The following is a 26,305-nucleotide window of genomic DNA, read 5'->3' as shown; positions in this document are numbered from 1 at the left end:
CGGCTCCTCATCGTCCTCCTCCGACCGACCTCCTCGCCGGGCTCAGCGTCGGGGAAGGCTCGGCTCCTGCTCCCGCCAACTTTAGCTTGGATGCCCTGTACGGCGGCGCGCCTGCTCAGACTGGCGCGGGGGGCTTCGACCTGTTGGGGGGCGGCAGTGTCGGGATGGTGGGCGGGCATGCGATGATGCCACAGGGAGCTGGTGCTTCGGCCTCGCCCAAACCCGGCCAAAGCGGAGGTGCAATGAACGGGGGAACGCCGAAGTCTGCCAACAAGAAGAAGGACCCGTTTGCCGACCTCCTCGGATAACGCGACTTCGGACTTACATCCTCATCCCAAATAGAAACTAGCAGCGTGAGCGCATAAGATTAGGCTTTTATGATGGAAGATTTCTCTCTACTACAAATCTTTGGTGCCAAGACGTCGGCTATCCCGTCGCCTGGCTAGTCATACACCCCGCTAATAGTTGATATTTTGTGGTTGGTTGGCTATGTTGCTAAGAATAAATGTTGAAAGTTCAACATTTACTTCTTCTTAGCGGCATCCTGCTGCATCTTCTCGAGCTGCTTGAGACCAGGGCCAAGGATGTTGTAGCCAACCCAGCCAAGGACGGGCACGAAAGCACCGAAGATGGCAATGCGGGCGTCGAGGTCAGCGAGCTGCATGGCCTCGGTGGCGGCGTCAGCGGCCTCGGGCATACCCATGAGGGCAGCGGCAGAAAGGCCAACACCCGCAGCCACACCCTTCTTCTTAGCGGCGTCCTGCTGCATCTTCTCGAGCTGCTTGAGACCAGGGCCAAGGATGTTGTAGCCAACCCAGCCAAGGACGGGCACGAAAGCACCGAAGATGGCAATGCGGGCGTCGAGGTCAGCGAGCTGCATGGCCTCGGTGGCGGCGTCAGCGGCCTCGGGCATACCCATGAGGGCAGCGGCAGAAAGGCCGCCAACACCCGCAGCCACACCCTTCTTCTTAGCGGCGTCCTGCTGCATCTTCTCGAGCTGCTTGAGACCAGGGCCAAGGATGTTGTAGCCAACCCAGCCAAGGACGGGCACGAAAGCACCGAAGATGGCAATGCGGGCGTCGAGGTCAGCGAGCTGCATGGCCTCGGTGGCGGCGTCAGCGGCCTCGGGCATACCCATGAGGGCAGCGGCAGAAAGGCCGCCGACACCAGCAGCCACACCCTTCTTCTTAGCGGCGTCCTGCTGCATCTTCTCGAGCTGCTTGAGACCAGGGCCAAGGATGTTGTAGCCAACCCAGCCAAGGACGGGCACGAAAGCACCGAAGATGGCAATGCGGGCGTCGAGGTCAGCGAGCTGCATGGCCTCGGTGGCGGCGTCAGCGGCCTCGGGCATACCCATGAGGGCAGCGGCAGAAAGGCCGCCGACACCAGCAGCCACACCCTTCTTCTTAGCGGCGTCCTGCTGCATCTTCTCGAGCTGCTTGAGACCAGGGCCAAGGATGTTGTAGCCAACCCAGCCAAGGACGGGCACGAAAGCACCGAAGATGGCAATGCGGGCGTCGAGGTCAGCGAGCTGCATGGCCTCGGTGGCGGCGTCAGCGGCCTCGGGCATACCCATGAGGGCAGCGGCAGAAAGGCCGCCGACACCAGCAGCCACACCCTTCTTCTTAGCGGCGTCCTGCTGCATCTTCTCGAGCTGCTTGAGACCAGGGCCAAGGATGTTGTAGCCAACCCAGCCAAGGACGGGCACGAAAGCACCGAAGATGGCAATGCGGGCGTCGAGGTCAGCGAGCTGCATGGCCTCGGTGGCGGCGTCAGCGGCCTCGGGCATACCCATGAGGGCAGCGGCAGAAAGGCCGCCGACACCAGCAGCGAGACCCTTGCGCTTGGCGTTCTTCTCCTGCATGTTGTTGAGCTGGTTAAGGCCAGGCTGCAAGATGTTGAACGCTACCCATCCCAGAGCAGGTCCAAGGATGACCAGGAAAACGAGCGCCCGGCTGTCCACGGAAGCCAGCTGGGAGATTTCAGTCGAGGCGGCGTTCGCCTGCTGAGCTCCGAGGGAGAGAGCGCCCGCGAGGGTGAGGGCGGCAGTCTGTTATACACAAGATATGGGAAGAGTTTGGGGGTGTCGCGTGGGTTAGTCGAAGGTCGCGAGCGGTCGATCGAACGACACCACGCAAAAGTCACGGTTTGACGGCATATCCGATTCGGAGGCTATCTGAGCCCAAAAAACTTCGCCGAATCGCGCGTCGAACCCGCGCCCTGCGCTCGCCCGGCGCCCGGGTTGCTCGACTAGCGACTGGTTCGATGTGTCACGCATATGATGCGACCGACGCCACCCTCGTGGTGGCATCGCGCATCGGATGCGAGTCCGACGCCGGCTCCGAAAGGGGACGAAATACGGCAATCGGGGCGATCCTCACCTGGCCGAGAGCGAGGTCGTCACTCTTCTCGACGGTGGCGGACGCGGCGACGCGAACGGCGGCGGGCCGAGCCACGATGGGCCTAGCACCGACAACACGCACGCCGCGGATCGCAACCTTTGCGCGGACGGATGATCGGGGCGCGATGGCCGCGGCGCTCATCACCGGCATAGCCATGGTAGCCATTATTCGCTGAGCGTACGCGCAAAGCGGGGTGCAGTAATGCGAATGTTCCTGGGCTAATCCCGGTTTACCCTGCCAGCGAGCCCCAAATAACAAAACCGGCTGGCACCGATGGCTCGTTTGGCCAATCACTGAAATCACGTTGCGTCCTGATTGGCTGCAGAAATTGGCTTGATCTCATGCTTCCGCGGGACAACCGTCGTTTAACCGAAATGCCCGTGCCACTTTCGGATATTTATGATTAGAAAACCCAATTTAATTTCGAAGGCAAACTGTCCCGCCATGGCATCGATTTCGCGAGCTGAATGTCCCTGAATTCGGCTGGATTCGGCTGATTTTGCCTCTGAATATGGGCCCCATTGGGTGGCCTGATAAAAATTGGCATGGATTACAGTTATTATAGAGGGTTTTAGAAGTGATTTGTTGTCGCATTTGTTGTCACTTCTGTTGTCAAGGTGACCGCAAAACTGACAACAAAACTGACCGCAAATACGTGACAACAAATCACTTCTAAAACCCTCTATTAGGTCAGTCTTGCCGCGAGCTTTCGAAAAGGCGCGAGCTCTGTACTGGCAAAATCACTTTGAGAATCAATGAACGGGGTGAAACAGATCCTATGACTATTCATGGTGATGAAACTCGCATTCACAGATTAATTTTAATTTTTAATACTCACTCTTCGGCGACTTTTGCGTCGTGACTTTTGCCGTCCCCAGTCTAAGAACTAAGAACCGATGATTAATAAACTGTCCTTCTCGTATTCTCTCCTCCCATTGTGCCACGTCGGTAGATCACCGTTAGCATTTGACCGACTCAAAGGTCGCGAGTTGAAAAAAAGTGTGAATATGACTCGGCAGAATTTTGTGGAAACGAAAGAACCACGGCGATTTTTTTCAGGCTGATATGTATATCAGAGTTGGATTTTTTGGGCCCAGGGTCCTTAATTTGTGAGGATACCCTCTCGAATCTGTGGCCCCGGTCGGGTTAACCATCTCGATGGTAGAACAGATCTTGGAGAGGGTCCCGCGAGAGAAATAACCGCTGGTTGACAAAAAAACGTTCATGCTAGACTAGTGCTCATAGAAAGATATCGTTAAAATTCGTAGGTCGTTAGAAGATTCTCGTTGACGACAAGTGTCCTTTCCCACCCCAAGCGACGAAAAGCGGTTTTCGTTGAAGAAAGCCCGATCGGAGCATGCACATTGCCCCCTGCACGAGCACATCAAAGCTCTGGCAAGATGGCGTCCTACTGCGCCTACGACTCCCCGACTCCTGAGTACTACACGGATGCGGCGACCTGCACCCGCCAGGATTCGTTCTTCGGCGGCAAGGCCGTCCTTCCTGAGGGCGCGGGTTACGGCATCGTGATCGGCTTCGGCGTGTTCTTCTCCCTCGCCACCGGCATCATCATGAAGCTTAACCAGCGCTACGGTGGTCTCAACCTCTCCTCCGAATTCTTCAACACCGCCGGCCGCAACGTTAAGACCGGTCTGACGGCCTCCGTCATCGTCTCCCAGTGGACCTGGGCGGCGACCCTCCTCCAGTCCTCCAACGTCGCCTACCAGTATGGCGTCTCTGGTCCTTTCTGGTACGCCTCCGGCGCGACCATTCAGGTCCTGCTTTTCGGTATGCTCGCGATCCAGGTCAAGCGCTACGCGCCGAATGCCCACACCATCTGCGAGATCATCGATGCTCGTTGGGGCCCCAGCGTGCAGAAGGTGTTCATCTTCTTCTGCTTCATGACCAACATCATCGTCTCTTCCATGCTTGTCCTCGGTGGTGCCGCCACCGTGAACGCGCTCACTGGTATGAGCACGACTGCCGCTGGTTTCCTGATCCCTCTCGGTGTCATCGCGTACACCATGACTGGTGGCCTCAAGGCGACCTTCCTGGCCTCCTACATCCACACCGCGATCATCTTCTCCATCCTCATCACCTTCATCTACATCGTCTATGCCGGTGATGACAGCAAGGGTCTCGGCTCCCCCGACAACGTCTACAAGCTGCTCAACTCCCTTACTGCTCAGACCAAGGAGGTTTGCGCTGATCGTATCAGCAAGAAGCAGAACTGCGGCTACGTCCCCAAGAACGAGGAGGGCTCCTACCTCACCATGCTCTCCGAGGGTGGTATGATCTTCGGCATCATCAACATCGTGGGTAACTTCGGTACCGTCTTCGTTGACCAGTCCTACTGGCAGTCCGCCATCGCGGCCAAGCCCAGCTCCTCCACCAAGGGTTACCTCCTCGGCGGTCTTGTCTGGTTCACCATCCCCTTCGCTCTCGCTACCTCCATGGGTCTCGCCACCGTTGCTCTTGATCTGCCGGTGACCTCGACCGAGGCTGGCATGGGTCTCGTCCCCCCCGCCGTTGCCTCTCACCTTCTCGGCAAGGGTGGTGCTGCCGCCATCACCATCATGCTTTTCATGGCCATCGTGTCCACCGGTTCCGCTGAGCAGATCGCCGTGTCCTCTCTCATCTCCTACGACGTGTACCGCAAGTACATCAACGTTCACGCCACCGGCGAGGACATCCTCCGCGTCTCCCGCTACGGTGTTGTCTTCTTCGGTGTCTTCATGGGTCTTCTGTCCCTCATCCTTGATGAGATCGGACTGTCCCTCGGCTTCGTTTACCTCATGATGGGTATCTTCATCGGTTCCGCCGTCATGCCGATCTCCTTCGTGCTGACTTGGGACAAGGCGAACGGTGCCGGTGCCGTCGCTGGTGCCTTCACCGGTCTCATCCTCGGTCTCATCACCTGGATCGCCACTGCCTCCGGCCTTGAGGGCAAGGTCACCGTTGACACTCTCGGCATGAACTACCCCATGCTCGCCGGTAACGTCGTGGCCATCTGCTCCTCCGGTATCGTCCACGCTACCATGTCTTTCATGAACCCCCAGAACTTCGACTTCAGCACTCTTAACGAGCGCATCCAGCTCATCGACGACACTCTTCCCAAGTTCGAGGAGGACGAGGAGTCCAACCCCAAGCAGCTCGAGGAATCTCTCAAGTGGATCCAGAAGTGGGGCTGGGGCTTCACCTTCATCATGATCATTGTCTGGCCCTGCCTCTCTCTCCTCGCGGGCTGCGGCACTCCCACCGGCTGCGGTGTCTTCAACAAGGGCTACTTCAACCTCTGGGTCGCCATCGCCCTCACCTGGGGTACCGTTGCTACCGCCGTCATCATCATCCTGCCCGTGTACGAATCTTGGGCTGAGATCTCTACCACGCTCCAGGGCATGTTCACCAACGATGACGTGCACATGCGCATGGACATCATCGATTCCAAGCTTGACTCCCTCCTCAAGGCGGGCAACCTTGGTGAGAGCGGCAACAAGCTTTCCAAGACTGACGCCTACCGCGCCAAGCTTCTTGCTGGTAAGCTTTAAATGAGCGCTGTTTCAATACCGCGTGATTTCATCGCTTGACAAGACGAGATATTTCCGTCGCTGTCTTACAATAACGTGTCCTCCATAACATGATGCGCAACGAGTTGGTATGCGCACGCGCATGTAACACCTGTGCTGTGCCTTTGAAGCTAGATCAACCTGTTGACGAGGTTTTTAATAAGAATGAAACGCCATTCCTTTATTCATCCTCGACTTCGATGTTGTGGGGCCGTCGCCCCGCACAGCTCATGATGACCATGGCGAGTCGGAAACTTGCGTTCAGCACCTGGGCTTCAGTTGACGCCGCGCGGGTGCGCATTGATGACAAGGAAGTCCTCTTCTGTATAAACGGACACACTTCCGAAACGAATGCTAAAATATGAGTTAACCTATCGGAGACGTCCCGTCTCGCTCTCTTTTTTTTTGTCTATTTTCCTAAGTTTTCGCGTGTGCCCACGCCGTGTGCGTTGGTTCTGGCACCCTCCCTGCCAATCCAATCCGCCCTTCCTCTCAGGCGGCTACTCTCGTTTGTGAACCCCGACGCCCGACCGTTTTCCCATCGACTCTCACGGTGCCGGCAGCGCCGCGGCGCCCGCCGCAGAGGGAGCGGCGAGCTGCGCCAGCACGTCCTCATCGTTCGGGTTTGGAAGCTTCCTGAACTCGGTGAGCACCGGGTAGATGTTCTCGAACGCCTTGTAGATGTCGTCGCGGTTCTTGCCGCCAGTCAGCACGATCTTTCCGGAGACGAAAATCAACAGAACGATCTTCGGCATCTGCATGCGGTAGATCAGACCCGGGAACAGCTCGGGCTCGTACTGAGCGAAGTGCCCGTGGGACCACGCGAGACCCTCGAGGCGGATGGGAAATTTGACGTCGCACGAGCCAACCATGTTCTGAATCTTGAAGTCCTGGGAACGGAGGGCAGGGAAACAGAGGTTCAGTACCGCATCTGGTTGATAAAATCAATGCATCCATGCATCGAGTCCGTTGGGCGACGCGTGATACGCACCTTGAACTGCGCCGGGAACCCGAGCTTGCTGATAACCTTGGCGTACTTGCGCGCCGCCTCCCGCGCGAGCGCCTCTGTCTTGGCTCCCGTGCACACCATCTTGCCCGAGCTGAAGATGAGCGCGGTGGTCTTCGGCGCACGAATACGCATAATCGCCGCCGCAAAACGCTGTGAGGAGGATTCGGAGGAATTTCGCGTCAGTACCGGGCAACAAAGTTGGACAGCGTCGCTCCAGGAAAAGGTGGCACCCCAACGAATGCACAGGTTAGGGTTTCCTCACCTTCGGGTTGTACTCCACGTTACGGGCATGGAACGCGATGGTTTTCAGGTCCAGCTTGCAGTCTAGGTTGACAGTGGCGACAATGTTCCTGCGATACGGGAAGCGCGGATCAGCGCGATGCTTCGCGGGCGCTCCGAGACGCGAGTGGGAGGGGGCCCAAGATCCAGGGAGAAAAAAAGGACGGCAGGTGCCCTTCGAATTGGGGCGCGCGCACGCACTGTAACTGGGGCACAATGCCGGAAGGGTGCACGCTCAGATCCACGGCGCCATCACCAGCGTCGGAAGGACCCGCAACGGTCACGGCCTTAGCGTTCGGGTCCGTCATTGGCTCGTCGTCACCCATGATCTCGGACCAAAATTAAGCGGGAAGCGCGGGAGCCGCTGCTTGACCACGCGGTGCAGTGGAACGCGCAAGCGCGTTGGTGGGCGCACGCCCCGCGGGGGCCTTTCGGCGGCTTAGACCAGAAGAATTACCCAGTTAAAGCGCGCTAATTTTGGTTGTCGGGAATGTCTTCGCTCCTCGGTAGACCAGCAGTCTTGGGTAGACCTTCGTTTGAAATGCGTGCCGCGAACGTGCCACGACCGCTCGGACTGAGCCCTCGCGCGCCTCGAAATGAGCCGTGGGTATGCCCCTTTTGTAGTTTTGGCCCGCCTCTTTGGCACCGTTCGCAGACCCAGAAAAAACACCGAGAAAAAACCGGACTCGATTTTCCGGCAAACTGAAAGTTTCGAGTGGTCTGGTGTCGATTGGGAGTTACGAGCCCGTCCAGATCTGGCCTCGCCAGCGGGTCCTAGAGACACCGTCGTCGTCGTCGTCATGACGCTGTTTTCGAAGATAACCGGCGAAGTGGACAAGGCCGACGCCGCGTTCGATGCGCTGGTGCGTCCTCGTCTGCATTCCAGCGCGCTCCGCGCACCCTCAACCGAGGATTTTATTTTTTCCGCCCAGAGGATCGACCCGCTGACACGCGACCTCCTGCCGTTTCCCATCGCAGGCTGTTCCCGGTTCGGCGTCGGCGCTCGAGCGTCAGAGCGCTGTAGACGCCTCCCTGGACCTCCTCGTCTCATCCCAGGACCAGATGAACAAGATGCAGAGGAACGCCCAGGAGACCGATCCCGACAAGCAGACGTACGGCCCAGCGATGCGCGAGAAGGTGCTCGCGCTCGCGGCCAGGTTCGACGCCGTGAGGGGCAAAGGCGAGGAGCTAAAGGCAGCGATCGAACCTCTCGCCGTTGAGATAGCCAGGGCGAAGGATGCCGAGGAGAGGGCCGCACGTGAGGCTGAGGAAGCTGCACAACTGAGGCAACAGGAGGAGGCTCGGAAAGCCGAGGAGGCTCGCGCTGCCGCAGAGGCTGCGGCTGCGGCAGCAGAGGCCGAGGCTCAGCGCGCCAAAATGGAGGAAGAACAGCGGCGCATCGCCGAGATCCAAGCTGCTAAGGCTAAGGCGGAGCAAGAGACTGCGATCGCGGCCGCTGTCAAGATTGCCCAGGAGGAGGCGGCTGCCGCTGAAGCAAGGGCAGCAGCGGAGGCTGAGAAGGAGAAGAAGCGAGAGGAGTCTCGAGCGAAGAAGGAGGCTCTGCGGGAGCGCACCGCCGTGAAACCCCAGCCCGATCCGGCGCAACTCGCGAGTATGCTTTCCGGCGTGACCGCCGCGGCACCTGCGGCGCCGAAGACCTGGGGATCTGTGCGTCACGTTGTTGGCGGCGCCGTGGAGCTCAGGTCGCTCCTCGAGGAGGCCAAGGCGGCGGGTGCGTTGACCGTGGTTGACTGGTCGATGACGACGTGCGGTCCGTGCCAGAGGATCAAGCCAATCTACGAACAGATGGCGCGTACCCGTCCCACCGCGCTTTTCGTCGGAGTGGACACGCACGCGAGCCCTTTGAACGCCGCCCTCGCTCGAGAGGCAGCGGTGTCAGCGTTTCCAACTTTTCACTTCTACGTTGACATGCAGCGAAAAGCCGACCTCGTGGGAGCAGACACCGCTCGACTGGCGATGATGGTGCAGCAACACGATCCCATCGACGCGACGATACTGCCCTCGGAGGGAGAGGGCGAACCGAATCCGGCGACCAAGGCTGAGATGCAGGCAGCCATCCTCAAGGCTCTTGGCGAGCTGAAGGAGTCAACTGCCAGCATGGATGACTTTGTCACCTCCGTGCAAACACTGCTGACGTTCGTAGGCAACGTACTGGCACATCCCGGGGAAGATAAATACCGCTCGGTGAAGATGAACAACAACACGTTCAACCAGCGGCTCGGGCGGCACAACGGAGGAGTCGCAGCTATGGAGGCATTCGGCTTCAAGAGGGTTGCCGGCGCCGAGCCAATGCTTGTGATCAGCAAAGCCGCCGCGAAGCACGATGGCCTGCCGGCGATGAAGGTCTTACTTGAACGAGCCGTACCCGCGAGACCCGCGGCCGTACCCAGCGCATCGGGTGTGGCGCCTCCTCTGGTGAATCCGTTTGCTGCGTTGGGCGGAATGGGTGGGATGCCGCCAATGAATCCGCAGATGATGCAGCAGATGATGGACAACTTCGCGTCAAACCCCCAGGCGCTGTCACGGATGGCTGAGATGGTGAGGAACAACCCCGGCCTCATCCAGCAGGCGGCGGCATCCAATCCTCAGATGGCCCAGATGCTCCAGGCCAATCCCCACATGCAGCAGATGATGGAGCAGATGGCTTCCAATCCCGCGGCGCTATCCGCAGCGCTCAACAACCCTTTCGCGCGATCGATGATGGGCGCGGGGGTGGAGGGTATGGGAGCGGGTACGGCGGCGGCCGCTCCTCCCTCGCCTGAATTTGCGCCTCAGGGCATGTCCGAGGATGAGATGCTTGCGGAGGCGATTCGGCGCTCCATGTCGGAGGACAGTGGGGGTGGCGGCGGAAGCGAAGGGAACCAGCCCCCGTCGCAGCCGTGATGATGTGGCGCGGGTGCATCGCCCCCTACGACTCAAATAACAAAATTACAACTAGTTTCACACGCGACTATGACGAGGAGGACGCATCCTCAGCATCATTTCGCTTTCTCCACAGTTGCCCAACTCGTGTCAAAAACTTCCTTCCAGATCTTCTCCTTGAGAACCGCAGCCTTCTCGTTGATCACCTTGGCGCGCTGCTCCATCACCGAGTTGGATCGCCTGATCTCCTTGCGGTGGTGGAGACACTCGAAGTAGTCCTCGCGAAGGTTGGTGCATTCCGAGGGGCTGTCCGCGGTGGACATGCACTGAGATGACCATGGGCGAAGGGGAGGGGCGTCAGAGCGAGGAAACAACCGAAGCGGAGAGGGTCCGCTGTGATTATTTAGGGTTGGCGGAGCGCGGTCGCGCCGAAAGGTTCACGCGTGCCGTGAGGGGTGCATGTGGACGGACGCAGCAAAATCTACAGACAACGTACCCTGGAGAAGTTCTGCCACAGGGGCGTGCAACGCCCCTCGTTGCCCTTACTGTTCGACGGAGAGAAGGAGGGAGGAGCGGGTTAGCTGGGTCCTGAGGCGAGTAAAGGAAGCGATTTGACCGAAAGCACCGCGGCGAACGGGGGGTTTATGGGAAGGGTCGCGGCTATCGGGCGCGGGATTGATCGTGGGTACTCACGCTCCAAAGCCGGAAGCCATCTTTGCTTGAACGCGCGACGGACGGTGCCCGACACACTGTGGTGTACGAGGAGGTCGGCGAGCTGATTTGTTCTTAATCTTACCGGTCAAGGTCGGCTGCACGAGCAGACCGTTCGACTTTGAACCCAGCTGTCAGTTGGGAGCTGACCCAAAACCATGGCGAGCGATGAGGCGGTGGGGAGCCCGAGGCGCGGGAAACCGCCGCCGCGACCTTCTTCGCGAACGTCTCCCTCGAGTGCGGACGATGACGTGCCCGTGGAGCGCACCGAGGATGAGAAGGCCGCGGCATGGGACGCCATTGCCAGCAGGGTCATGGCCGCTGCGGGCTCGGCGTACGAGGGAACCTGCACCCCCGTGACGCGCGACGCGGAGGTCGAGCAACTTCGACGGCGGCTCCAAGAGTACAGGGACGAGAACGACTCGCTCGGCGAAGCGGTGCGGGCGATGAAAGCGGCGCTCGATGCCGCCAATGAGGACGCGGCGAACGCGGAAACGACGAGGAACGAGCGCGACGAGGCGAAGGAGGAATTGGCGAAGACCAAGGCGCTGCTCGCCAAGGCGGACGCGACGCTGAGGAATCTCAAGGACAGAGTCGCGGAGATGGAGCAGCTCTGTCTGGATCAACAGGATGATGTCATCGCGTCGAATCAGGCAATGGAGGCTGCGGAGGAGAAGCTCGCGGAGGCTGAGGGCGCCGCGCAGGCATCCTCTGAGGATGCCAAAGCCGCGCAGGCGATGGCGACGGAGCTCAGGGACCGAGTCGCGCTGCTGGAGGCGGACGCGGATATAAAGGCGTCGCAGCAGGGTATCATCGAGGGCCTGGAAGTGGCCCTCGCCGAGGCGAGACAGGCGGCGGCCAGCGCGTCGGCGGACCGGGAGACGTTCCAGTCCAAGTGGAGGGCCGAGTGGGAGGCGGCCAAAGACGAGCACGCCGCCGAGCTCCGGGGCGGGAGGGCGAGGATGGCGATGCTCGAGGCCGACCTAGCGGAACTGAGGGAGACGCTGCGCACGGAGCGGAGGGAATGGTGCGGCCGGAGGAGGGAGCTGGAGACCCGGCTGTGCGAGGCGCTGGCGCAGGCGCGCAGGTTCAGGGAGGACCAGAAGGGAGCGGCTGAGAGCCTGCGCATCATGGTGGAGCACGAGAGCACGCTGCGAACGGCGGCGAGGCACCAGACAGAGGTGGTGGCGCGGCTCAGGGGCGACGCGGCCACGAGCGCGGTGAGGTGCGAGAACGTCGCGTCGCACTGTGCAGAGCTCCTCAAGGAACGCGACGCGGCAACTCGACGAGCCGAGGATGCGGAAAACGCCGCGCGTCGCGCGAGGGAGGAGGCCGGGGAGGCGTGGGGTAACCCCGCGGCTGCGCTCTCTCGCGCGGTCGCCGGCGATCTAGAAGGCGGTTCGGATGCGGGGCGCGTTCCCGCGCTCCTCGCCGCGGCCGTGCGGGGGTCCCATCGCGGTCCGGACTCGTTCGAACCGACTGCGGGTCCCGAGGGGTTGAACCGCCGCGCCGAGACGGGGGACCCGGACGGTCCCGCGCGCATGTCCCCGTCGACGCCGAGCCCCGGGGAGGCGTCCCCGTCGACGCCGAGCCCTGGGGAGGCGTCTCGGACCCCGCCGCCCGCCAAATGGATCCACTCCATCGGCGATGACGTCGCCGAGGAGCTCATCCACGCGTTGGCGAGGGAGGTTGCCGGTTCGAGGGGGCGCGAAGAGGGTTTGAGGAAAGAGCTCGTGGAGGCGAGAGAAGCACGGAACGATGCCCGGAAGGCTCTGGTCAACGAGGTCCACAGGGTGCACGAGCTGGAGAGGCTCAGGGTGAACGATTTGCGCGAGCTGCACGCAGCGGAGCAGAATGCCAGGTCGGCTATGGTCACCGCATGGTCGCTTCGAGACAGGCTGGCGACGGCGGCGGCGCACGTGGAACGGTTTGAGGTTGACGCCGATGCGGCGAAGCGGGGCGCCGAGCTGGTGGAGACGCGCGAAGACGGCTGGTGGCCCGTCGCGCGCGGACACAAGGGCCCAGAACGGACGGTTGAAACCATAGACGACGAGCCGAGGCCGGCGGAACGGGCGCTCGACATGCTGGCGTCGGGAGCGGAAGCGGCGACTGGTGAGGAGCACGCTCTCGGCACCTTCATCGACCCCGCGCTCGTGGAGGAAGCCCTCGAGGAACTCGCCGTGGAGGCTGCGATGTCGAGCCCGCACGGTAGCTCCCCGCTACTGAGCGACGCGCGACCCCGCACCCCGGACAGGGGCGAGGCCGACGATGTCGAGGAGGTTCCCCGCAGGTGGACGCCACCGCGCAAGTCGGGCCCGGCGTCGGAACTGACGACGGAGCCAAGCGCGTCAATCTTCGCGCCGTTCTGAGCCCGCCGCGTGTCGTCACATCCTTAATCTTACGTGTTAGCTTACAAGACGATCGTAGAAAGTCCACTCGAGTCTCCTCACTGAGGTATGACGTTGCCCCAGCAGTCTTTCTTCAGCTTCAACCCAGTTCGGGTGCGGTTCTTCGCTCCGAGTATCTCGTTGCTCTCGAGCCCAGCCGGCCTGACGTCATCTGGTCCCCCACCGCCACCACCGTCCCTCGAGCTCCCCTTCGCTTTTGCACCCGCGCCAATGATTTTCCTTCCCTCGCGCCCCCTGTCCTCATACCACAGAGGGCCATAGTCTCCCACGGCGGGTTCGGAAGCTGGGGGCCGGAAGTACACCGGCGCCAATCCTGTGTCGCACCCCTCGGCTTGCTTGGTCTTCTCCGCACGAACACGCTCGGTTCTCGTCGGGGTGAACACTGAGATGTTGTCGACCACCGACGGATATAAATTGGACATCATCGCGTCCGCCTGAGAGATGATGACGGATCGTTGCGATTGAGCCGGGGGTGGTGGTTTCGGTGTTGAACATTGTGTCGGTCGCGGGTGTGTGGGCGCACCTTCCACTCGTCGGCGGTCCGCAGATTCACGGGTTTGATGGGGGTTTTGGCCGGAGGCCCCAACTCCTCGTATGGGAAGCGCACGTACGACATCGTCATGTCTCACCGTGCCCCGGGCCCTCGGGGGTTGGTGTCACGCACGTCTGATGAGAAAAGGTGACGCGGACTGGCGATCTCTTGGCGGGATATTTTCTTGGCAGGAACAGCCCTCCCGCAGTTTGAAAGGCGCGCGACGGACGGGGTCACGGCCATGAAGGGTTCAAAGGGCAAACGGGGACGTGGCGGAATCGATTCAATGTGGAATATTTTGCTGATCACGACGTGGCTTTGCACAGCGCACATCGCGTTGGCGCTTCTGGCCGCGTCCCTCTACTTCCTGCCCCATCCTTTGGCGGTGGGCACCCTCGCCAGCCTCATCGCGCTCGTGTTGCTTCCGGTTCGGAGGCCGTTCCCGCGCTGGGGTATCGCAATCGCGCGCGCGATCACCTACGCCGCGATGGACTACTTCCCCATGTCACTAGAGTGGGAGGATCAGCCGAGTTTCGTCGAAGCGTCGGTCAAGGGCGTCCCATCCATCATCGGGTGTGAGCCCCACGGAGTACTGCCCCTCTCCATCATAAGCTTCGCGGATTACTGCTACTATGGGCCCGAGACGCCGAGTATCGTGAAGGAGACAAGGGCGCTGGCCACCTCAACAATATTTTACATTCCTCTCCTGCGTCAACTGTGGAGTTGGCTCGGCATCGACCCCATATCTCGCGCTCACATGCGGGCGCAGCTGGAGCGCGGGCGGAGCGTGCTCATGATTCCGGGGGGCGTTGCCGAGTGTCTGCGCATGACGCCCAAGTGCGAGACCGTGTACCTTCGCAAACGGTTCGGGTTCGTGAAGATGGCGATACAGACCGGCGCGCAGCTGGTACCCGCGTATTCGTTCGGTCAGACGCGGACGTACTCTTACTGGAAGTTGGGTCCGCCGCTGTGCTCGGACGCGACGACGGCTCGGCTGGCCAAGATCATCGGCCTCGCGCCGATGACATTCTGGGGCAGGTGGGGCAGCCCCATGCCCAGACAGGAGAAAATACACACAGTGGTGGGTAAGGCGATACCGGTGGAGAAGCGGGCGGACCCGACGAACGAGGATGTGGCTGCCAAGCTGGAGGAGTTCATAGGCGCAGTGAAGGACCTGTTTGAGCGTCATCGGGGGGAGAACGGGTACGGCGACGTGGAGCTCGTCGTGCTTTGAGACGAGTCGGGCTCTTTCCTCGCGGATACGAGTCTACGTGACTATTCATAGGTGTCTGGATTGACAACACGTCGTACGCGTGTGCAAGCCCCGTATGACTTTGCGGAGCACCGCCTTGGGCCAAAAAGTGACCAAAAAATGGACCAAAAAAAATATCTCGCCCGAGCCACGTCTGAAAAGCGCGAAGCGACGGAACCAGTGGGGTTTTGGCAGTCCTCGCCGCCGACCCCTCCACTGTACCTGACGCGCCTACGCCCAGCGTAGACAGATCCCCCAGGGAAACGTCCTTTCAGGACAGCTGAAACGAGCTGCCATCGCCTCCCTGTGTACGAGCCAGCGACAGGATGTCCGCCGCCGTCTGCCATCCGTCCACCGCAATCGCGGGTCACCAATCGGCCGCCCGCATCGGTCGCTCTAGGCGTGCCGTTGCGCCCCTGCGCGCCCAGGTCCACGCCAACAAGCAGGCCAACAAGCAGCGCCGCGTGCTCGTCGTCTACGCACTCACCGGTGGTCGCGCCGCCGTTGCGGCGTCGGGCGACAAGGTGAACGTCCTCGTCATCGGCAGCGGCGGGCGCGAGCACGCCCTGTGCTGGCGCCTCAAGCAGAGCCCCACTTGTGGCGAGCTCTTCTGCACGCCCGGCAACGCCGGCATCATCGTCGAGGACGGCGTTCAGGTCGTGGACGTCAAGGAATCCGACCACGCAGCCGTCATCAAATTCTGCAAGGACAACAATGTCGGCCTCGTCGTGGTCGGTCCCGAGGCGCCCCTCGTCGACGGCATCGCCGATGCCCTCATCGCTGCTGACATCCCGTGCTTCGGCCCGACCAAGGACGCTGCCAGGCTCGAGGGCTCCAAGGGTTTCCTCAAGGACCTCCTCAAGAAGTACAACATCCCCACCGCAAAGTACGAGCGCTTTACCGACCCCGAGGCGGCCAAGAAGTACATCCAGAAGGAGGGAGCGCCCATCGTCGTCAAAACGGACGGACTCGCCGCGGGCAAGGGCGTCATCGTCGCGATGGATGTCCAAACCGCTCTTGACGCCGTCGACGACATGATGGTGAACTCGGCGTTTGGCTCCGCGGGCGCCGAGATCGTCGTGGAGGATTTCCTCGACGGCGAGGAGGCGTCCTTCTTCGCGGTGGTCGGTGGCGGTAAGGCGATCCCCCTGGTTGGCGCGCAGGACCACAAGCGCGTGGGCGAGGGTGACACTGGCCTCAACACCGGCGGCATGGGTGCCTACTCCCCCGCGCCCGTTCTCACCCCCGCCATCGAGGCGAAGGTGATGAACGACATCATTCAGCCCACCGTCGACGGCATGGCGGCGGAGGGCTGCCCCTTCACCGGCGTCATTTTCGCCGGGCTCATGATCAAGGGCGATGATGTCAAGCTCCTCGAGCACAACGTCAGGTTCGGCGACCCTGAGTGCCAGTGCCTCATGGCGCGCATGAGGAGCGACCTCGTGGATCTGCTCCTTAAGGCGGCCAAGGGCGAGCTAGACAAGGTTGGCGAGCTCCAATGGAGCGAGGATATGGCCATCAACGTCGTCGTTGCGGCCGACGGGTACCCGGGAAGCTACGCCAAGGGTGAGATGATTGGGGGCCTCGACGCGGCCAACGCTATGGATGGCGTCAAGGTGTTCCACGCTGGTACCGCGATGAAGGATGGTAAGGTCACCAGCGCGGGTGGCCGCGTGCTCGGCGTGACCGCGACCGGTAAGAACATCACCGAGGCTGCGAAGAAGTCCTACGCCGCGGTCGACGTCATCGAGTGGCCAGGCGGGTTCGTGCGCAGAGACATCGGGCACAGGGCAATTGCAAGGGAAAATAAATAGTCATGGGGCGGGATGGACACGCAGCTCGCTTGGGACTGTCTATAACACTATATCTAGATCTAATCGTGTCTATTCTTCGCTCGGGGCGCGAGGCCCTTCACGGGATGCAGCCTCGCCTTCGCGGCCGCAAGCTTTAGGACGATATCCTCCGCCTGTGCCTGCATCGCGGCGTCATCGTCGGTGTCGTCCGTTGGCGGCGTGGGCAGCTTGCCGATGGGCCTGGGTCGGTCCGTCCACCCGAGCCCGAGGTCATCACGCGCGTGTCGCAGGGTGGACCTGAGAGCCTCCATGCGACCCTCCGCATCCTTTCTTTTTCGTTCGTTCGCATCCGCTGCGTCGCGAGCCGCGGCCAACTCAGCCTCAGCCGCGAAGGCTCTCCGCTTGATCTCCTCCATGTCAGCCTCCACGATGTGAGCTCGTGTCATCGCGGCTGTTGCCTCAGCGTCAGCCTGCTTCGCCCGAGACATGGCCAAGTCTAACTCACGCTTTAATGCAGCCACACGGTCCTTTGCTGCCTGAAGCTCAGCTCTTGCCGTTCGGGCTTCATTCTTGGCAGCACTGGCATCTTCAAAAGCCTTTCTTGTCCGGTCAGAGGCGTCCCCGAGGGATGAGTTCGCGTGGGCTGCAATTTTCTCGGCAGCAGAGAGCCTTGTTTTGAGTCTCTCCACTTCTGCGTTAGCCTCCTTATTAGCATCCTGCAAACGAGCGATGGTGTCTTCGAGTTTGTTCACGGTGCTCATCATCGAATCCTTTCCAGCTTGCTCAGCCTTGGAAAGGAGGGCGTGCTGATCCCGATCCGCCTCCTTCGCGTTTAGCGCCGCGGACCTCTGGGCAATACTGAGCTCAACCTCCAAAGCTGTCACACGCGCCTCGGCCGTCGCGAGCTTCATATCGCTGCTACTGCCCGATTTAGCCGACGCGAGGGCGACGGCCATTGACTCAGCTCTGGCAGATGCCGACTTTGCCGCGCGAGAGGATTCCATCGCAGCAGCACGGGTTGCCTCGAGCTCCTGCAGGAGCGCTGTCACGCGAGCTTCAGCCTTGTTCAGATCCTCACGAAGAACCTCATCAGCCTGTGTGGCGATGCTCTCTCTGTCCTGTGATTCCTTCAGCTGCGTCTCGGTGGATTTCAGCTGCGTCTCGGTGGATTTCAGCTGCGTCTGAGCGGATGAAAGCTGCAATTCAAGTGCAGCAACACGCTCAAGCACCTCAGCCTCTCGTTGCTCCAAAGCCGCAATCAACTCCCTGGCGGCTATGAGCTCGGTCTCCTTCTCCACGATAGCATCACGGTCTTTCTTAGCGTCTTCTTGGGCCATGGCTACGGAACGGTTAGCCTGATCCCAGTTTGCCTCAATCTTGTGCTTAGCTTCGCCCCTCACAGTCTCAGTCTCAGCCTTGGCAGCCTCAACGTCGCCAAGGACAATTTTCAGTTTTGCCTCTGCATTTGCCGCATCGATCAACATTCGAGCTTCTAGCTCTCTCACACGCGCCTTCGCTGACATGCGTTCTTGCTCGAGTATGGCGTTCTTGTCCTGCAGATCGTTTAGCGAAGCCTTAAACGTTTGTGCAGCATTAGCCTTCTCCTCGAGCTCTGCACTCAGATTCCTTACCTCGGTTTCAAGTGCCATCACGCGCTCCTTGACACTATCCTCAACCTCGGCACGAGCGATGGCGATGGCGTCTGCCAGCTTGATCGCGGCGGCGGCTGCGCTAGCCTGAGACTCTGCCAACTTCACCTTGAGCTCGCCCTCGCGTTCACCCGCAGCCTCCAGCGCTGCCGCCAACGCCCCGACAGCAGTGCCTTCGGCAGGAGCTGGGGCACTGAGCATGGGATGGACATAACCAGGGAAGCCGCCCCACATCGGGTTGTACGCACGAGGAGCGCGAGCAGGGCCCGTGACGACCGCCATGGTCGAAACCTGCGCCGCGGCTTCTTCGTCCAGTGTTTGGTCCCTCTGCGGCTGCAGTTGTTGTAATTGTTGCTGGATAGTCTCAAGCTGGGTCTGCGCGACAAGATCCTGCTCGTGCTTCTCGCGTTCCAGGTCTTGCACGCGCTGATTCGCGGAGTGGAGCTGCGCGCGAAGCTCACCCTCACGGATGGATGCGGTCTCGAGTAGCGATGTGAGCGAATTAACGGTCGCTCTGGACGCCGCCAGTTCGGGAGTCTTCGCAGGCGAGCTCCTCGAAATTCCCTTTCCATCCGGGGTCATTGCCTCGGTGGTTGCCTTGTCCCGAGCTTGCACTCCTAACTGCAGCGAAGCTACCATATCCCTGACCGAATCGAGCTGCGCACGAAGCTCTCTAGCCTCAGTCGAGCTTGCGATTTCCTCCTTCGCGGCAGCAGAGTCCTCGAGCTTGGCGCGCAGATCAGCCTCACGTGACATGCTTGCCTCGAGGAGCTGAGCAAGCACATCCGAGTCCATCTTTGACACTGCGGGAGTCGGTGATCCGGGCTCCTCCACCTTGGTCTCTGCTTCAGCCCCAATATCAATGGCTTCTTGAAGCCGTCTGTGAAGTTCGTTAATTTCATCACCGTGGGTTTTCTTGAGCTCCATGAGCTCCAAGTGTAATGATTCCACGTTGGCGCTCGCCGCAGCGGCAGAATCCTCTGCCTCCATCGCCCTCCTGGTCATGACTTCGAGCTCATCTGCGGCGACGGCGGAAGTTGATCTTGCCCTGCTATCTGCGGTATCCACCTGAAGCACAAGCTGATTCACGCGACTCTGAGCGGTACTCAGGCTATCTCTGAGCTCAGCTTCAACCATCTTTGCGGCAAGTAGCTTTGCTTTCATTTCGCCCTCGCTGGAGGAAGAACTGGTCTGTGCATGGGTCAACTTGGCGTTCAAGTCTCTGTTTTGCTTCTGCTCATCGTCGATTTGCGCCCTAAGCTTCGCCTCGAGGACAGCCGCCTTGACCAGATCGTCCTTAAGTGTGCTGATCTCAGCCCTAGCATCTTGAGCCTCCTCGATGTGTTTTGCAAGTTTTGTCTCCGCCTCCGCTGCTTTCGCCTTGGCATCCGAAACCTGTAGCCTGCACTGGGCTTCGATGGCACCCACCTTCTCCTCAACCTCCGCCATCTGAGTCACAAGTCGGGATCGTTCCGACGAAGCCTGCTGCTTGACGTCGAGAAGTTGCGCCCTGAGCTGGGCCTCGGATTCCTCGGCCCTTGCTATGACATCAGCCATGGAGTTTTCCTCCTTGGCAGCGAGTTGGGACCTCAGCAGAGCCTCCGCAGCTGCCGCCTTGGACTTGGCCTCAGACAGCTTGGCCCGCCACTCGTTCTGCGTCGCCTGGAGCTGATCCTCGGCCAGCTGCAGCTGGGCATGGAACCTGTCTTCGGTGGCTCGAAGGCGGGTCTTGAAATCTGCCTCCTTTGCCGCGTGCCTGGACGCGAGGTCTTCCAGCTGGGATGCGTGTTCTGCCTCGTCTGATTCTGCCTTCATCACCGCCTTCTTGAGCTGAAGCTGAAGATCGATCTTAGCCGCAGATGACTTATCGAGAGCAGTTTGCATCTGCGCCTTCATCATCTCTTCCGATTCCGAAGCGCGTTGTAAAGCTTCATCGACAACAGTGTGCATTCGCTGCTCTGTTCGCTCCAGCGCGGCTCGGTGGTTTTGTTCGGCAAACTTCAGGGCAACTATTTCCTCTTGAGCGGCCACCAAGGAAGCCTTTAGGTCGACTATTTCGACGGCGGCCTTCTGTCGAGCCATCACAAGCTCAGCCCTCAGCTTGTTTTCCGCCTCACTGGCACCTGCCACAGACTCCGCAGCGAGAGAATTTTCCTCAATCTCGGCAAGCTGAGCGCGGAGACCTGCTTCGGTGGCTGCTGCAGTTGTCTTGGCCTCGGACATTTTTGCCCTCCACTCAACGTCGATTGCAGCAAGTTTATTCTCAGCTTCGTCGAGCTTAGCCGCGAGCTCGGCTTGTTCGATGGCTGCCTTTTGCTTTGCAGCCGACAATTGTGTCTTGAACCTTCTCTCGAAGTTCTGCTCCATGGATAAGATTGTATCCTTCGCTTCATCCAGCTGTTCCTGAAGTATTGCCTCGTCAGCAGTTGCCTTGGTCTTGAACGCTGCGAACTTCTCTTTCCACTCTGCCTCAACGAGGTCTTTACCGTTGTCTTCGGCCTCGGCCAGTCGAGACTGAAGTCGAGATTCCACTGCCTTTGCCTTTGCATTTGCGGTGGCCAACTTTAGCTTCCACTCCTCATCCAGTGATGAGAGTTCCTCGCGAGCCTCAATCAGATCGAGCTCCAACTGCGAGTTTTCCACTATAAGCAGCTCATTAGCTTTGCGCGAGCGCTCCTCGGCCACCTCAACCTCCGATGTAAGCTCAAAAATGCGGGCTTCGGCCTTGTTTAAGCTGTGTCTGAGCTCAGTCTCGAGTTCATTGCTGATTTCCTCTGCAGGCTTTGGTTCTGCCTGCACAGGTGATGGGGCAGCTGCCCGCAGACCAGGTCCGGATGCTTCAAGCTCAGCCTTAGTCTCTCTCAACTCGTTCTCTAACCTCTTGATCTTCTTGTTCGCCTGAGCCATGCGAGTCTCGAACTCCTCCTCGGCCTCAGCAACCTGAGCGGCCGTCTTCTGTCTTGCTGCAGTGAGCTGCTTGCGCAGATTCGTCTCGGCTTCGCGCTCCTGGACAACCAAATTTTCAAGCGCTTCATCCAGCTGTTCTCGAAGACGAACTTCCATGGCGGCCGCTTTGGACTTTACTTCAGACAGTTTTGCCCTCCATTCCGCATCATTTCTTGCAATATTGTCGTCGCTAGCAACTCGTGATATTTCCGGCGAGGATTTGGCCAACTCAGCTCTGAAACGGGCCTCAGTCATGGCATCCTTCGCAAGTTGCGACTCAATTTTCAGTTTTCGGATCGTATCCTTGGCTTCAGAGAGCTGTGCCTCAAGAATGCCCTTCTCGAGCATCACATCTGTCTGCAAAGACGCGGGAGTTGCCACCGGGGGTGACTGGAAAGCCACCATTGCGGGTGCAATCTTCTCAGAAGTGGTGATCGATTGGCCGGTGAAAAGCGGATTGGCCGCCTTTTGTGGCGTGGTGAACTGTTCCTTGAGCTGCCGCTGCTGCTGCGCCATAGCCTCAACCTCGGCTTCCTTCAGCGAAAGTTGCTCGATGAGCTCTTCGATGCGGGAGTTGGCTTTGTTCTGCGTCGCCTCCACGAGTTTCTCTGCTGCGACGCGCGCCTGCTCAAGCTCACTCACTTGCTGCTTATGCTTGGCGACCAGCTCCTGCTCCCTCTTCGCTACCCGGGCGCCGAGCTCGGTGACCGCCGCGGTGGTATCGCCGAGGTCCGCCTCGGCGGATTTGAGACGTCTGTCGCGGTCTTTGACCTCTGCGGTGGCATCAGCCAGCTGAGCCTCAAGATCATGGACAGTTCTCCTCAGGGCGGCGAGCTGTTCTGCGTGTTCCTCGTCGTCGAAGCCCCGCTGCGGCGTAAAGAATGCGGTGGATTCGGTCTCGCTGACCACAGACTTAGAGCCCGGCGTCTTCTCTATCGCCTTCTCTTGAAACCAGCGGGCACGATCCTTCACGGATGCATTTTCTGGAGCAGTGGGAGGGGATGATTTTGAAGGCGCCGTGACCAGGTCTGGTGCATCCTCCCGAATCACGGGCCTCAACACGACAGCCTTTCCGGCGCTCTCACGAGCTTCCTTGAGGTCGCCCTGAAGCGTCTCCACCTCTGCTTCGAGCGCGGATATGCGCTCCTTGAGCGATGCAGTCTCGACTGCAGCTGCCGAATTCCTCAGACGAAGCACCTCCTCTCCAGCCTCCCGCTTGGCGCGGGCAATCGAAGCCTTGTCCGCATCGGCGCGAGCCGACTCCAGGGCGGCTTTCGTGTTGGCGAGCTGTTCACGAAGCTTATTCATGTCGGCCACTGCTTCATCACGCGTCTTGGACGCCGCATCGGCATGTTCCTTGGAAATCGACAAGGCCGTCGCCGCAGCATTGAGGCGCTCGCGCATCTCAACCAGATCGGGCCCTTCCTGACCCTCTGCACCGGTCGGCAAAGGCTTGATTGTCGACTCCAACATCTCCGTCCGTCGAACGACGTCATCGAGTCGGGCCCGCTGCTCGTCCAGTCGACGCTGCTGCTCCGCACGGTTAGCTTCAAACTCCCTAATGTCGGCATCCAGTTTCTCCTCAGCCTGTTGAAGCGCCTCCAACCTTGTCATGTGCTCCATGCCCATTCGGTGCTCCTCGGCGCGCAGGGCCTCAGCCGCGACAACGCACCTCTCGTACTCCACGTCGAGCTCGGCGGCGCGACCACGCTCTTTAACGAGAGCCTCCGTGACTCGCTCCAGCTCGGTCACAGCTTCATCCCGTAGAAGCGCGGCATAGTTTGCCTTTTCCGTGAGATCCGCGATATGCTTCGCAAGAGATTCGCCGTCGACAGGAGATGCGGTGTGAGCGGCCATCACTTCCTGCTCCAACGCAGCGCAAGTCGCGTTCGCGGTGGCCAGAGCCATCTCAGCCTCAGCCTGCGATGAGCGCGCCTCCAGAAGCTCTTCCTTTAGGGCCTTGTTGACAGCCGAGGCAGCCTCTTTTGCTTGCACGGCCAACGCGAGCTTCTCGTCCGAGCGCTCCAGAGCCTTTCTGACGGTCTCATCAGCGGTCCTCTCCGCGCGCTGACGCGCCTGAGCGAGGTCGACGTCGAAACGCTTTTTGAGCAGTTCAATCTCCTCCTTAGCGTGTGCCTGAGCGCGGGCGACGGCATCTTCGGCGTTTCGCGCCGACTCTTGCAACTTGCGCTCGTTCTCTTCCATCGCGGACCGGACGTCCCTCATCGCCTTCTCCCTGGATTCGTTCGCAGCCTGCACCTCCCTCGCGCACTGAGCCTCGAGCCGTTCGACGTCCACGGCTGCCTGACGCCGACCGGCCCTCGCTGTCTCGGTGGCCCGTTCCGCCGCCGCCGTCTCCTCCCTCGCCGCGAGAACCTCGGCCCTCGCCGCATCCAACGCCCTGGCGTGCTCGTCCCTGCGCCTCACCTCGGCGTCCATCATGGCCTGGACCTTCGCCTCGAGCGATCCCGCGGCGATGGCCTCCCTCGCGCCCAGTTCCTCTCGAACCGCCGCCTCCCGAGCGAGGGCCACCTCGCGGTCCGCCGCCGCCTCATCCGCCTTGTATATCGCGGCGTTGAGACGGTTCCTGAGGAGCACGATCTCTTCTTCGGCCGCCTGCTGGGACGCCACCGCGACCATGGAACGCTGAAGGCTGGCGCGCGATTCCGCCCTTTGGGTGGCGAGGTCGGCTTCGAGCGCTCTGACCTTTTCGCGTGTCGACGAGAGCTCCGCCTCTGCGTTCGCCGCGCGCTCCATCAGGGAGGAATGGTCCAGCTGTAGATCCTGCAGCTCCTTCAACACCTCGGCGACCGTGGCCGCAGCGGTGGCGGCCTCGATGGCTGCGGCCTGGGTCTGGCTCTCCCTCTCTGCCGCGGTGAGCTCTCCGCTTCGCCGCAGTTCCTCCACCTCGCGCTCCAGCGACGCGATGTGCTTGTTGCAGGTGCCGATGATTTCGTTCCTCTCGTTCACCTCCGTCTGGAGCTCCTCGATCTTCACGGACTGCTCGATGTTGTTCTTTACCATGTTGTCGAGACCCTTCAGCTGATCCTCGTCCAGTCCGGTGGCCACGGTCAGCTCCTCTATGCGCTTCTCCGCGTAAAACACCTTCATCTTCATGTTGGCGTTCGCCTTCGTGAGGTTGTGGATGAACTGCATCTGCTCCTGCGGGGTCAGATCGATGGTGGCCTCGCCGACGTCAAGGTCCAATCCGCCATCGCCACCCGGATTACGCCTGCTCGTGGACGCGTGAAGCGAGCCCAGGCCCCGTCCGGACTCACTCGGGAAAGACATTTGGCAGTCAGCCCGAGCCGGGCCCTTTGAAACCAAATCCCGGTGCGCCTCTCTAGCCGGCGTCGCCCGTCCGGAGTGGGTTCGAGCGCCTCGGATGTGCACTCCTGGCGACTCCGTCGATTCGGAAAGTCGCGACGGCTCGGGTTTCACGCCGGTCGCCGCTCCGTGTGCGGGACGTACCCCCTCCAAAACTTTTTGCAACGAAGAGGGGTCTCGTCCAATCCAACGGCCACTCGGTGCCGATGTGTAATTGGCCACTTCCAGGAGGCACCTGTAAGGAGGCGCCATGGCGTTTACGAGACCCGAATGGGTCTCACACACCGTCTCCGTGGAAGACATGACGGCGGGTAAGAATCAATGGCGAAATATCCAGGACATCGTCCGCGTCACCTTCAAGGAGTTCCACGACGTGCTCCGTGCCCAGGGCGACGCAATTAAATCTCTGGAGAGGGCGATTGATTCTAAGGCCGACAGGGGCGAGCTGGGGCGCGGTCTGTCCCGGTCCCAGCTGCCGGAGGTGGAGGCCGCGTTGCGTCAGCTCAAGCACATCTCCTCGGACATCGGACACCAGCTCGACTTGAGGGCCACCAAGGCTGACGTGCACGCGGCGTTCAAGGCGCAGGAGGAACTCATGAGCAGGGAGCTGGCGCGCAAGGCGGACGCGGAGGAGGTGGAGCGGAAGGTGAACGAGATGGACGCGCTCCTCGCCGAGTGCGTCGAGAGGGCCGGTGTAAGCCGCGAAGGATTCGCGATCGCGCCGCGGTCCATGTCCTTTAAGCCGGGGACCGAGCGACCTAGGCTTGGCGAGGGTGGAGAGAGGAGCATGGAGGAACTGTGGGAGGAGATATCGCGAAAGGCTGACGCGGATGATGTGGATGCGGCGCTGCGGAGCAAGGCTGACGCCAGCTCGGTGAACAAGGCGCTGGAGAGGCTCGAGATATCCCAGCTCGGACTGGCGACGAAGGAGGAGGTGGCGGTGAAGAGCGACATGAAGGACGTCTGCGCCCTGGTGGATGTCAAGGTTGGCATTGACGACGTCAACCATGCGCTCGCAGAGGTGAGCCGCGAGCTGGAGCTCAAGGCTTCGGCGGAGGACCTGGAGGCTCACCTCAAGTCCCAGGCGTTGATAAACCGCGGTCTGGTAGGGGAGAGCAGTTTGGGCCGCTGGATCTGGAAGAGTGGGCAGGTGAACAAGGGGAACGGGGTGCCATGGAACGTGCAGAGCGTCAACACGGACCCGGACAACTTCAGGTGGGAACGGGACAGGTCGTACATCGTCACCGTCGCACCAGGCCTGTACGAGGTGAACTTCGGGTTCTTCGTGAGGAAGAAACCCGCGATCCAGCTCCTCGTGAACGGCGAACCCGTGCTCGCGGCGGTCAATTCTGCGAGCTACGTCCTGCACCACTCGTCGGGCAGGCTGACCAGCGTCGGGCGGCACCCCTCGGGCAACATCACCGGCCTGACCCTCATCGACTTCCTCGCGCTTCCGGCCAAGGCGAAGATCGCCATCACGTACAACGGCGAGCCGGGCGGCGAGGGGTTCCTTACCCTGAAGAAGCTGTGAGACAACGCCCTGCATAA

The 26,305-nt window shown here is 60.6% G+C and overlaps 11 protein-coding genes across 11 annotated transcripts; 6 read left to right on the top strand and 5 right to left on the bottom strand.

The window, feature by feature from the left end:
• Positions 1-523: 523 nt before the first annotated feature.
• On the bottom strand, positions 524-1,099 carry PSBY (photosystem II PsbY protein; the record flags this gene model as incomplete). Its single annotated transcript, XM_002502755.1, has 1 exon — positions 524-1,099. The coding sequence occupies one exon, from the start codon at positions 1,097-1,099 to the stop codon at positions 524-526; it is 576 nt and encodes a 191-aa protein (XP_002502801.1).
• A 2,703-nt stretch (positions 1,100-3,802) lies between these two features.
• On the top strand, positions 3,803-6,152 carry MICPUN_94458 (Solute:Sodium symporter family; the record flags this gene model as incomplete). The annotated part of the gene is made up of 1 exon (XM_002503112.1): positions 3,803-6,152. One exon carries the CDS (start codon positions 3,803-3,805, stop codon positions 5,948-5,950), a length of 2,148 nt encoding a protein of 715 aa, XP_002503158.1. The 3' UTR covers positions 5,951-6,152.
• A 120-nt stretch (positions 6,153-6,272) lies between these two features.
• MICPUN_91006 (transcription elongation-nucleosome displacement protein) lies at positions 6,273-7,785 on the bottom strand. The gene is made up of 4 exons (XM_002502754.1): positions 7,458-7,785; positions 7,240-7,327; positions 6,960-7,127; positions 6,273-6,858 (listed from the first exon to the last, which is right to left on the bottom strand). Exons 1-4 carry the CDS (start codon positions 7,580-7,582, stop codon positions 6,517-6,519), a joined length of 723 nt encoding a protein of 240 aa, XP_002502800.1. The 5' UTR covers positions 7,583-7,785; the 3' UTR covers positions 6,273-6,516.
• A 1,085-nt stretch (positions 7,786-8,870) lies between these two features.
• On the top strand, positions 8,871-9,251 carry MICPUN_82546 (predicted protein; the record flags this gene model as incomplete). The annotated part of the gene is made up of 1 exon (XM_002503111.1): positions 8,871-9,251. A coding segment is annotated over one exon (381 nt), but the record flags the coding sequence as incomplete, so codon positions are not given.
• Positions 9,252-10,255: 1,004 nt separating this feature from the next.
• Positions 10,256-10,852, bottom strand: MICPUN_59177 (predicted protein; the record flags this gene model as incomplete). Its single annotated transcript, XM_002502753.1, has 3 exons — positions 10,256-10,465; positions 10,636-10,684; positions 10,833-10,852. The coding sequence occupies 3 exons, from the start codon at positions 10,850-10,852 to the stop codon at positions 10,256-10,258; spliced, it is 279 nt and encodes a 92-aa protein (XP_002502799.1).
• A 156-nt stretch (positions 10,853-11,008) lies between these two features.
• MICPUN_100908 (predicted protein) lies at positions 11,009-13,219 on the top strand (the record flags this gene model as incomplete). Its single annotated transcript, XM_002503110.1, has 1 exon — positions 11,009-13,219. One exon carries the CDS (start codon positions 11,009-11,011, stop codon positions 13,217-13,219), a length of 2,211 nt encoding a protein of 736 aa, XP_002503156.1.
• Positions 13,220-13,244: 25 nt separating this feature from the next.
• On the bottom strand, positions 13,245-13,914 carry MICPUN_108406 (predicted protein). The gene is made up of 2 exons (XM_002502752.1): positions 13,782-13,914; positions 13,245-13,692 (listed from the first exon to the last, which is right to left on the bottom strand). Exons 1-2 carry the CDS (start codon positions 13,878-13,880, stop codon positions 13,297-13,299), a joined length of 495 nt encoding a protein of 164 aa, XP_002502798.1. The 5' UTR covers positions 13,881-13,914; the 3' UTR covers positions 13,245-13,296.
• A 95-nt stretch (positions 13,915-14,009) lies between these two features.
• Positions 14,010-15,139, top strand: MICPUN_108405 (predicted protein). Its single transcript, XM_002503109.1, has one exon. The coding sequence runs from the start codon at positions 14,032-14,034 to the stop codon at positions 15,022-15,024; it is 993 nt and encodes a 330-aa protein (XP_002503155.1). The 5' UTR covers positions 14,010-14,031; the 3' UTR covers positions 15,025-15,139.
• Positions 15,140-15,566: 427 nt separating this feature from the next.
• MICPUN_106946 (predicted protein) lies at positions 15,567-16,976 on the top strand (the record flags this gene model as incomplete). Its single annotated transcript, XM_002503108.1, has 1 exon — positions 15,567-16,976. A coding segment is annotated over one exon (1,290 nt), but the record flags the coding sequence as incomplete, so codon positions are not given.
• Positions 16,977-17,540: 564 nt separating this feature from the next.
• Positions 17,541-24,721, bottom strand: MICPUN_100905 (predicted protein; the record flags this gene model as incomplete). Its single annotated transcript, XM_002502751.1, has 2 exons — positions 17,541-17,551; positions 17,695-24,721. The coding sequence occupies 2 exons, from the start codon at positions 24,719-24,721 to the stop codon at positions 17,544-17,546; spliced, it is 7,035 nt and encodes a 2,344-aa protein (XP_002502797.1). The 3' UTR covers positions 17,541-17,543.
• Positions 24,722-25,007: 286 nt separating this feature from the next.
• On the top strand, positions 25,008-26,288 carry MICPUN_100904 (predicted protein; the record flags this gene model as incomplete). Its single annotated transcript, XM_002503107.1, has 1 exon — positions 25,008-26,288. The coding sequence occupies one exon, from the start codon at positions 25,008-25,010 to the stop codon at positions 26,286-26,288; it is 1,281 nt and encodes a 426-aa protein (XP_002503153.1).
• Between the last annotated feature and the right edge of the window lie 17 nt (positions 26,289-26,305).

The sequence above is a fragment of the Micromonas commoda genome, chromosome 6, assembly GCF_000090985.2.
Source record: "Micromonas commoda chromosome 6, complete sequence".
NCBI lineage: Eukaryota > Viridiplantae > Chlorophyta > Mamiellophyceae > Mamiellales > Mamiellaceae > Micromonas > Micromonas commoda.
The sequence above is the reverse complement of the archived record's forward strand: the minus strand, read 5'-3'. Positions and strand labels throughout refer to the sequence as shown.

Excerpts from the sequence above, each read along its gene's own strand:
- MICPUN_91006 (XM_002502754.1), bottom strand. The coding sequence starts at position 7,582 with ATGGGTGACGACGAGCCAATGACGGACCCGAACGCTAAGGCCGTGACC. Across the intron at positions 7,128-7,239 it reads ACGTGGAGTACAACCCGAAG|CGTTTTGCGGCGGCGATTAT; the intron begins GTGAGGAAACCC and ends TCCTCCTCACAG. Across the intron at positions 6,859-6,959 it reads GGTTCCCGGCGCAGTTCAAG|GACTTCAAGATTCAGAACAT; the intron begins GTGCGTATCACG and ends CTCCGTTCCCAG.
- MICPUN_108406 (XM_002502752.1), bottom strand. The coding sequence starts at position 13,880 with ATGACGATGTCGTACGTGCGCTTCCCATACGAGGAGTTGGGGCCTCCG. Across the intron at positions 13,693-13,781 it reads GGACCGCCGACGAGTGGAAG|GCGGACGCGATGATGTCCAA; the intron begins GTGCGCCCACAC and ends ATCATCTCTCAG.
- MICPUN_108405 (XM_002503109.1), top strand. The coding sequence starts at position 14,032 with ATGAAGGGTTCAAAGGGCAAACGGGGACGTGGCGGAATCGATTCAATG.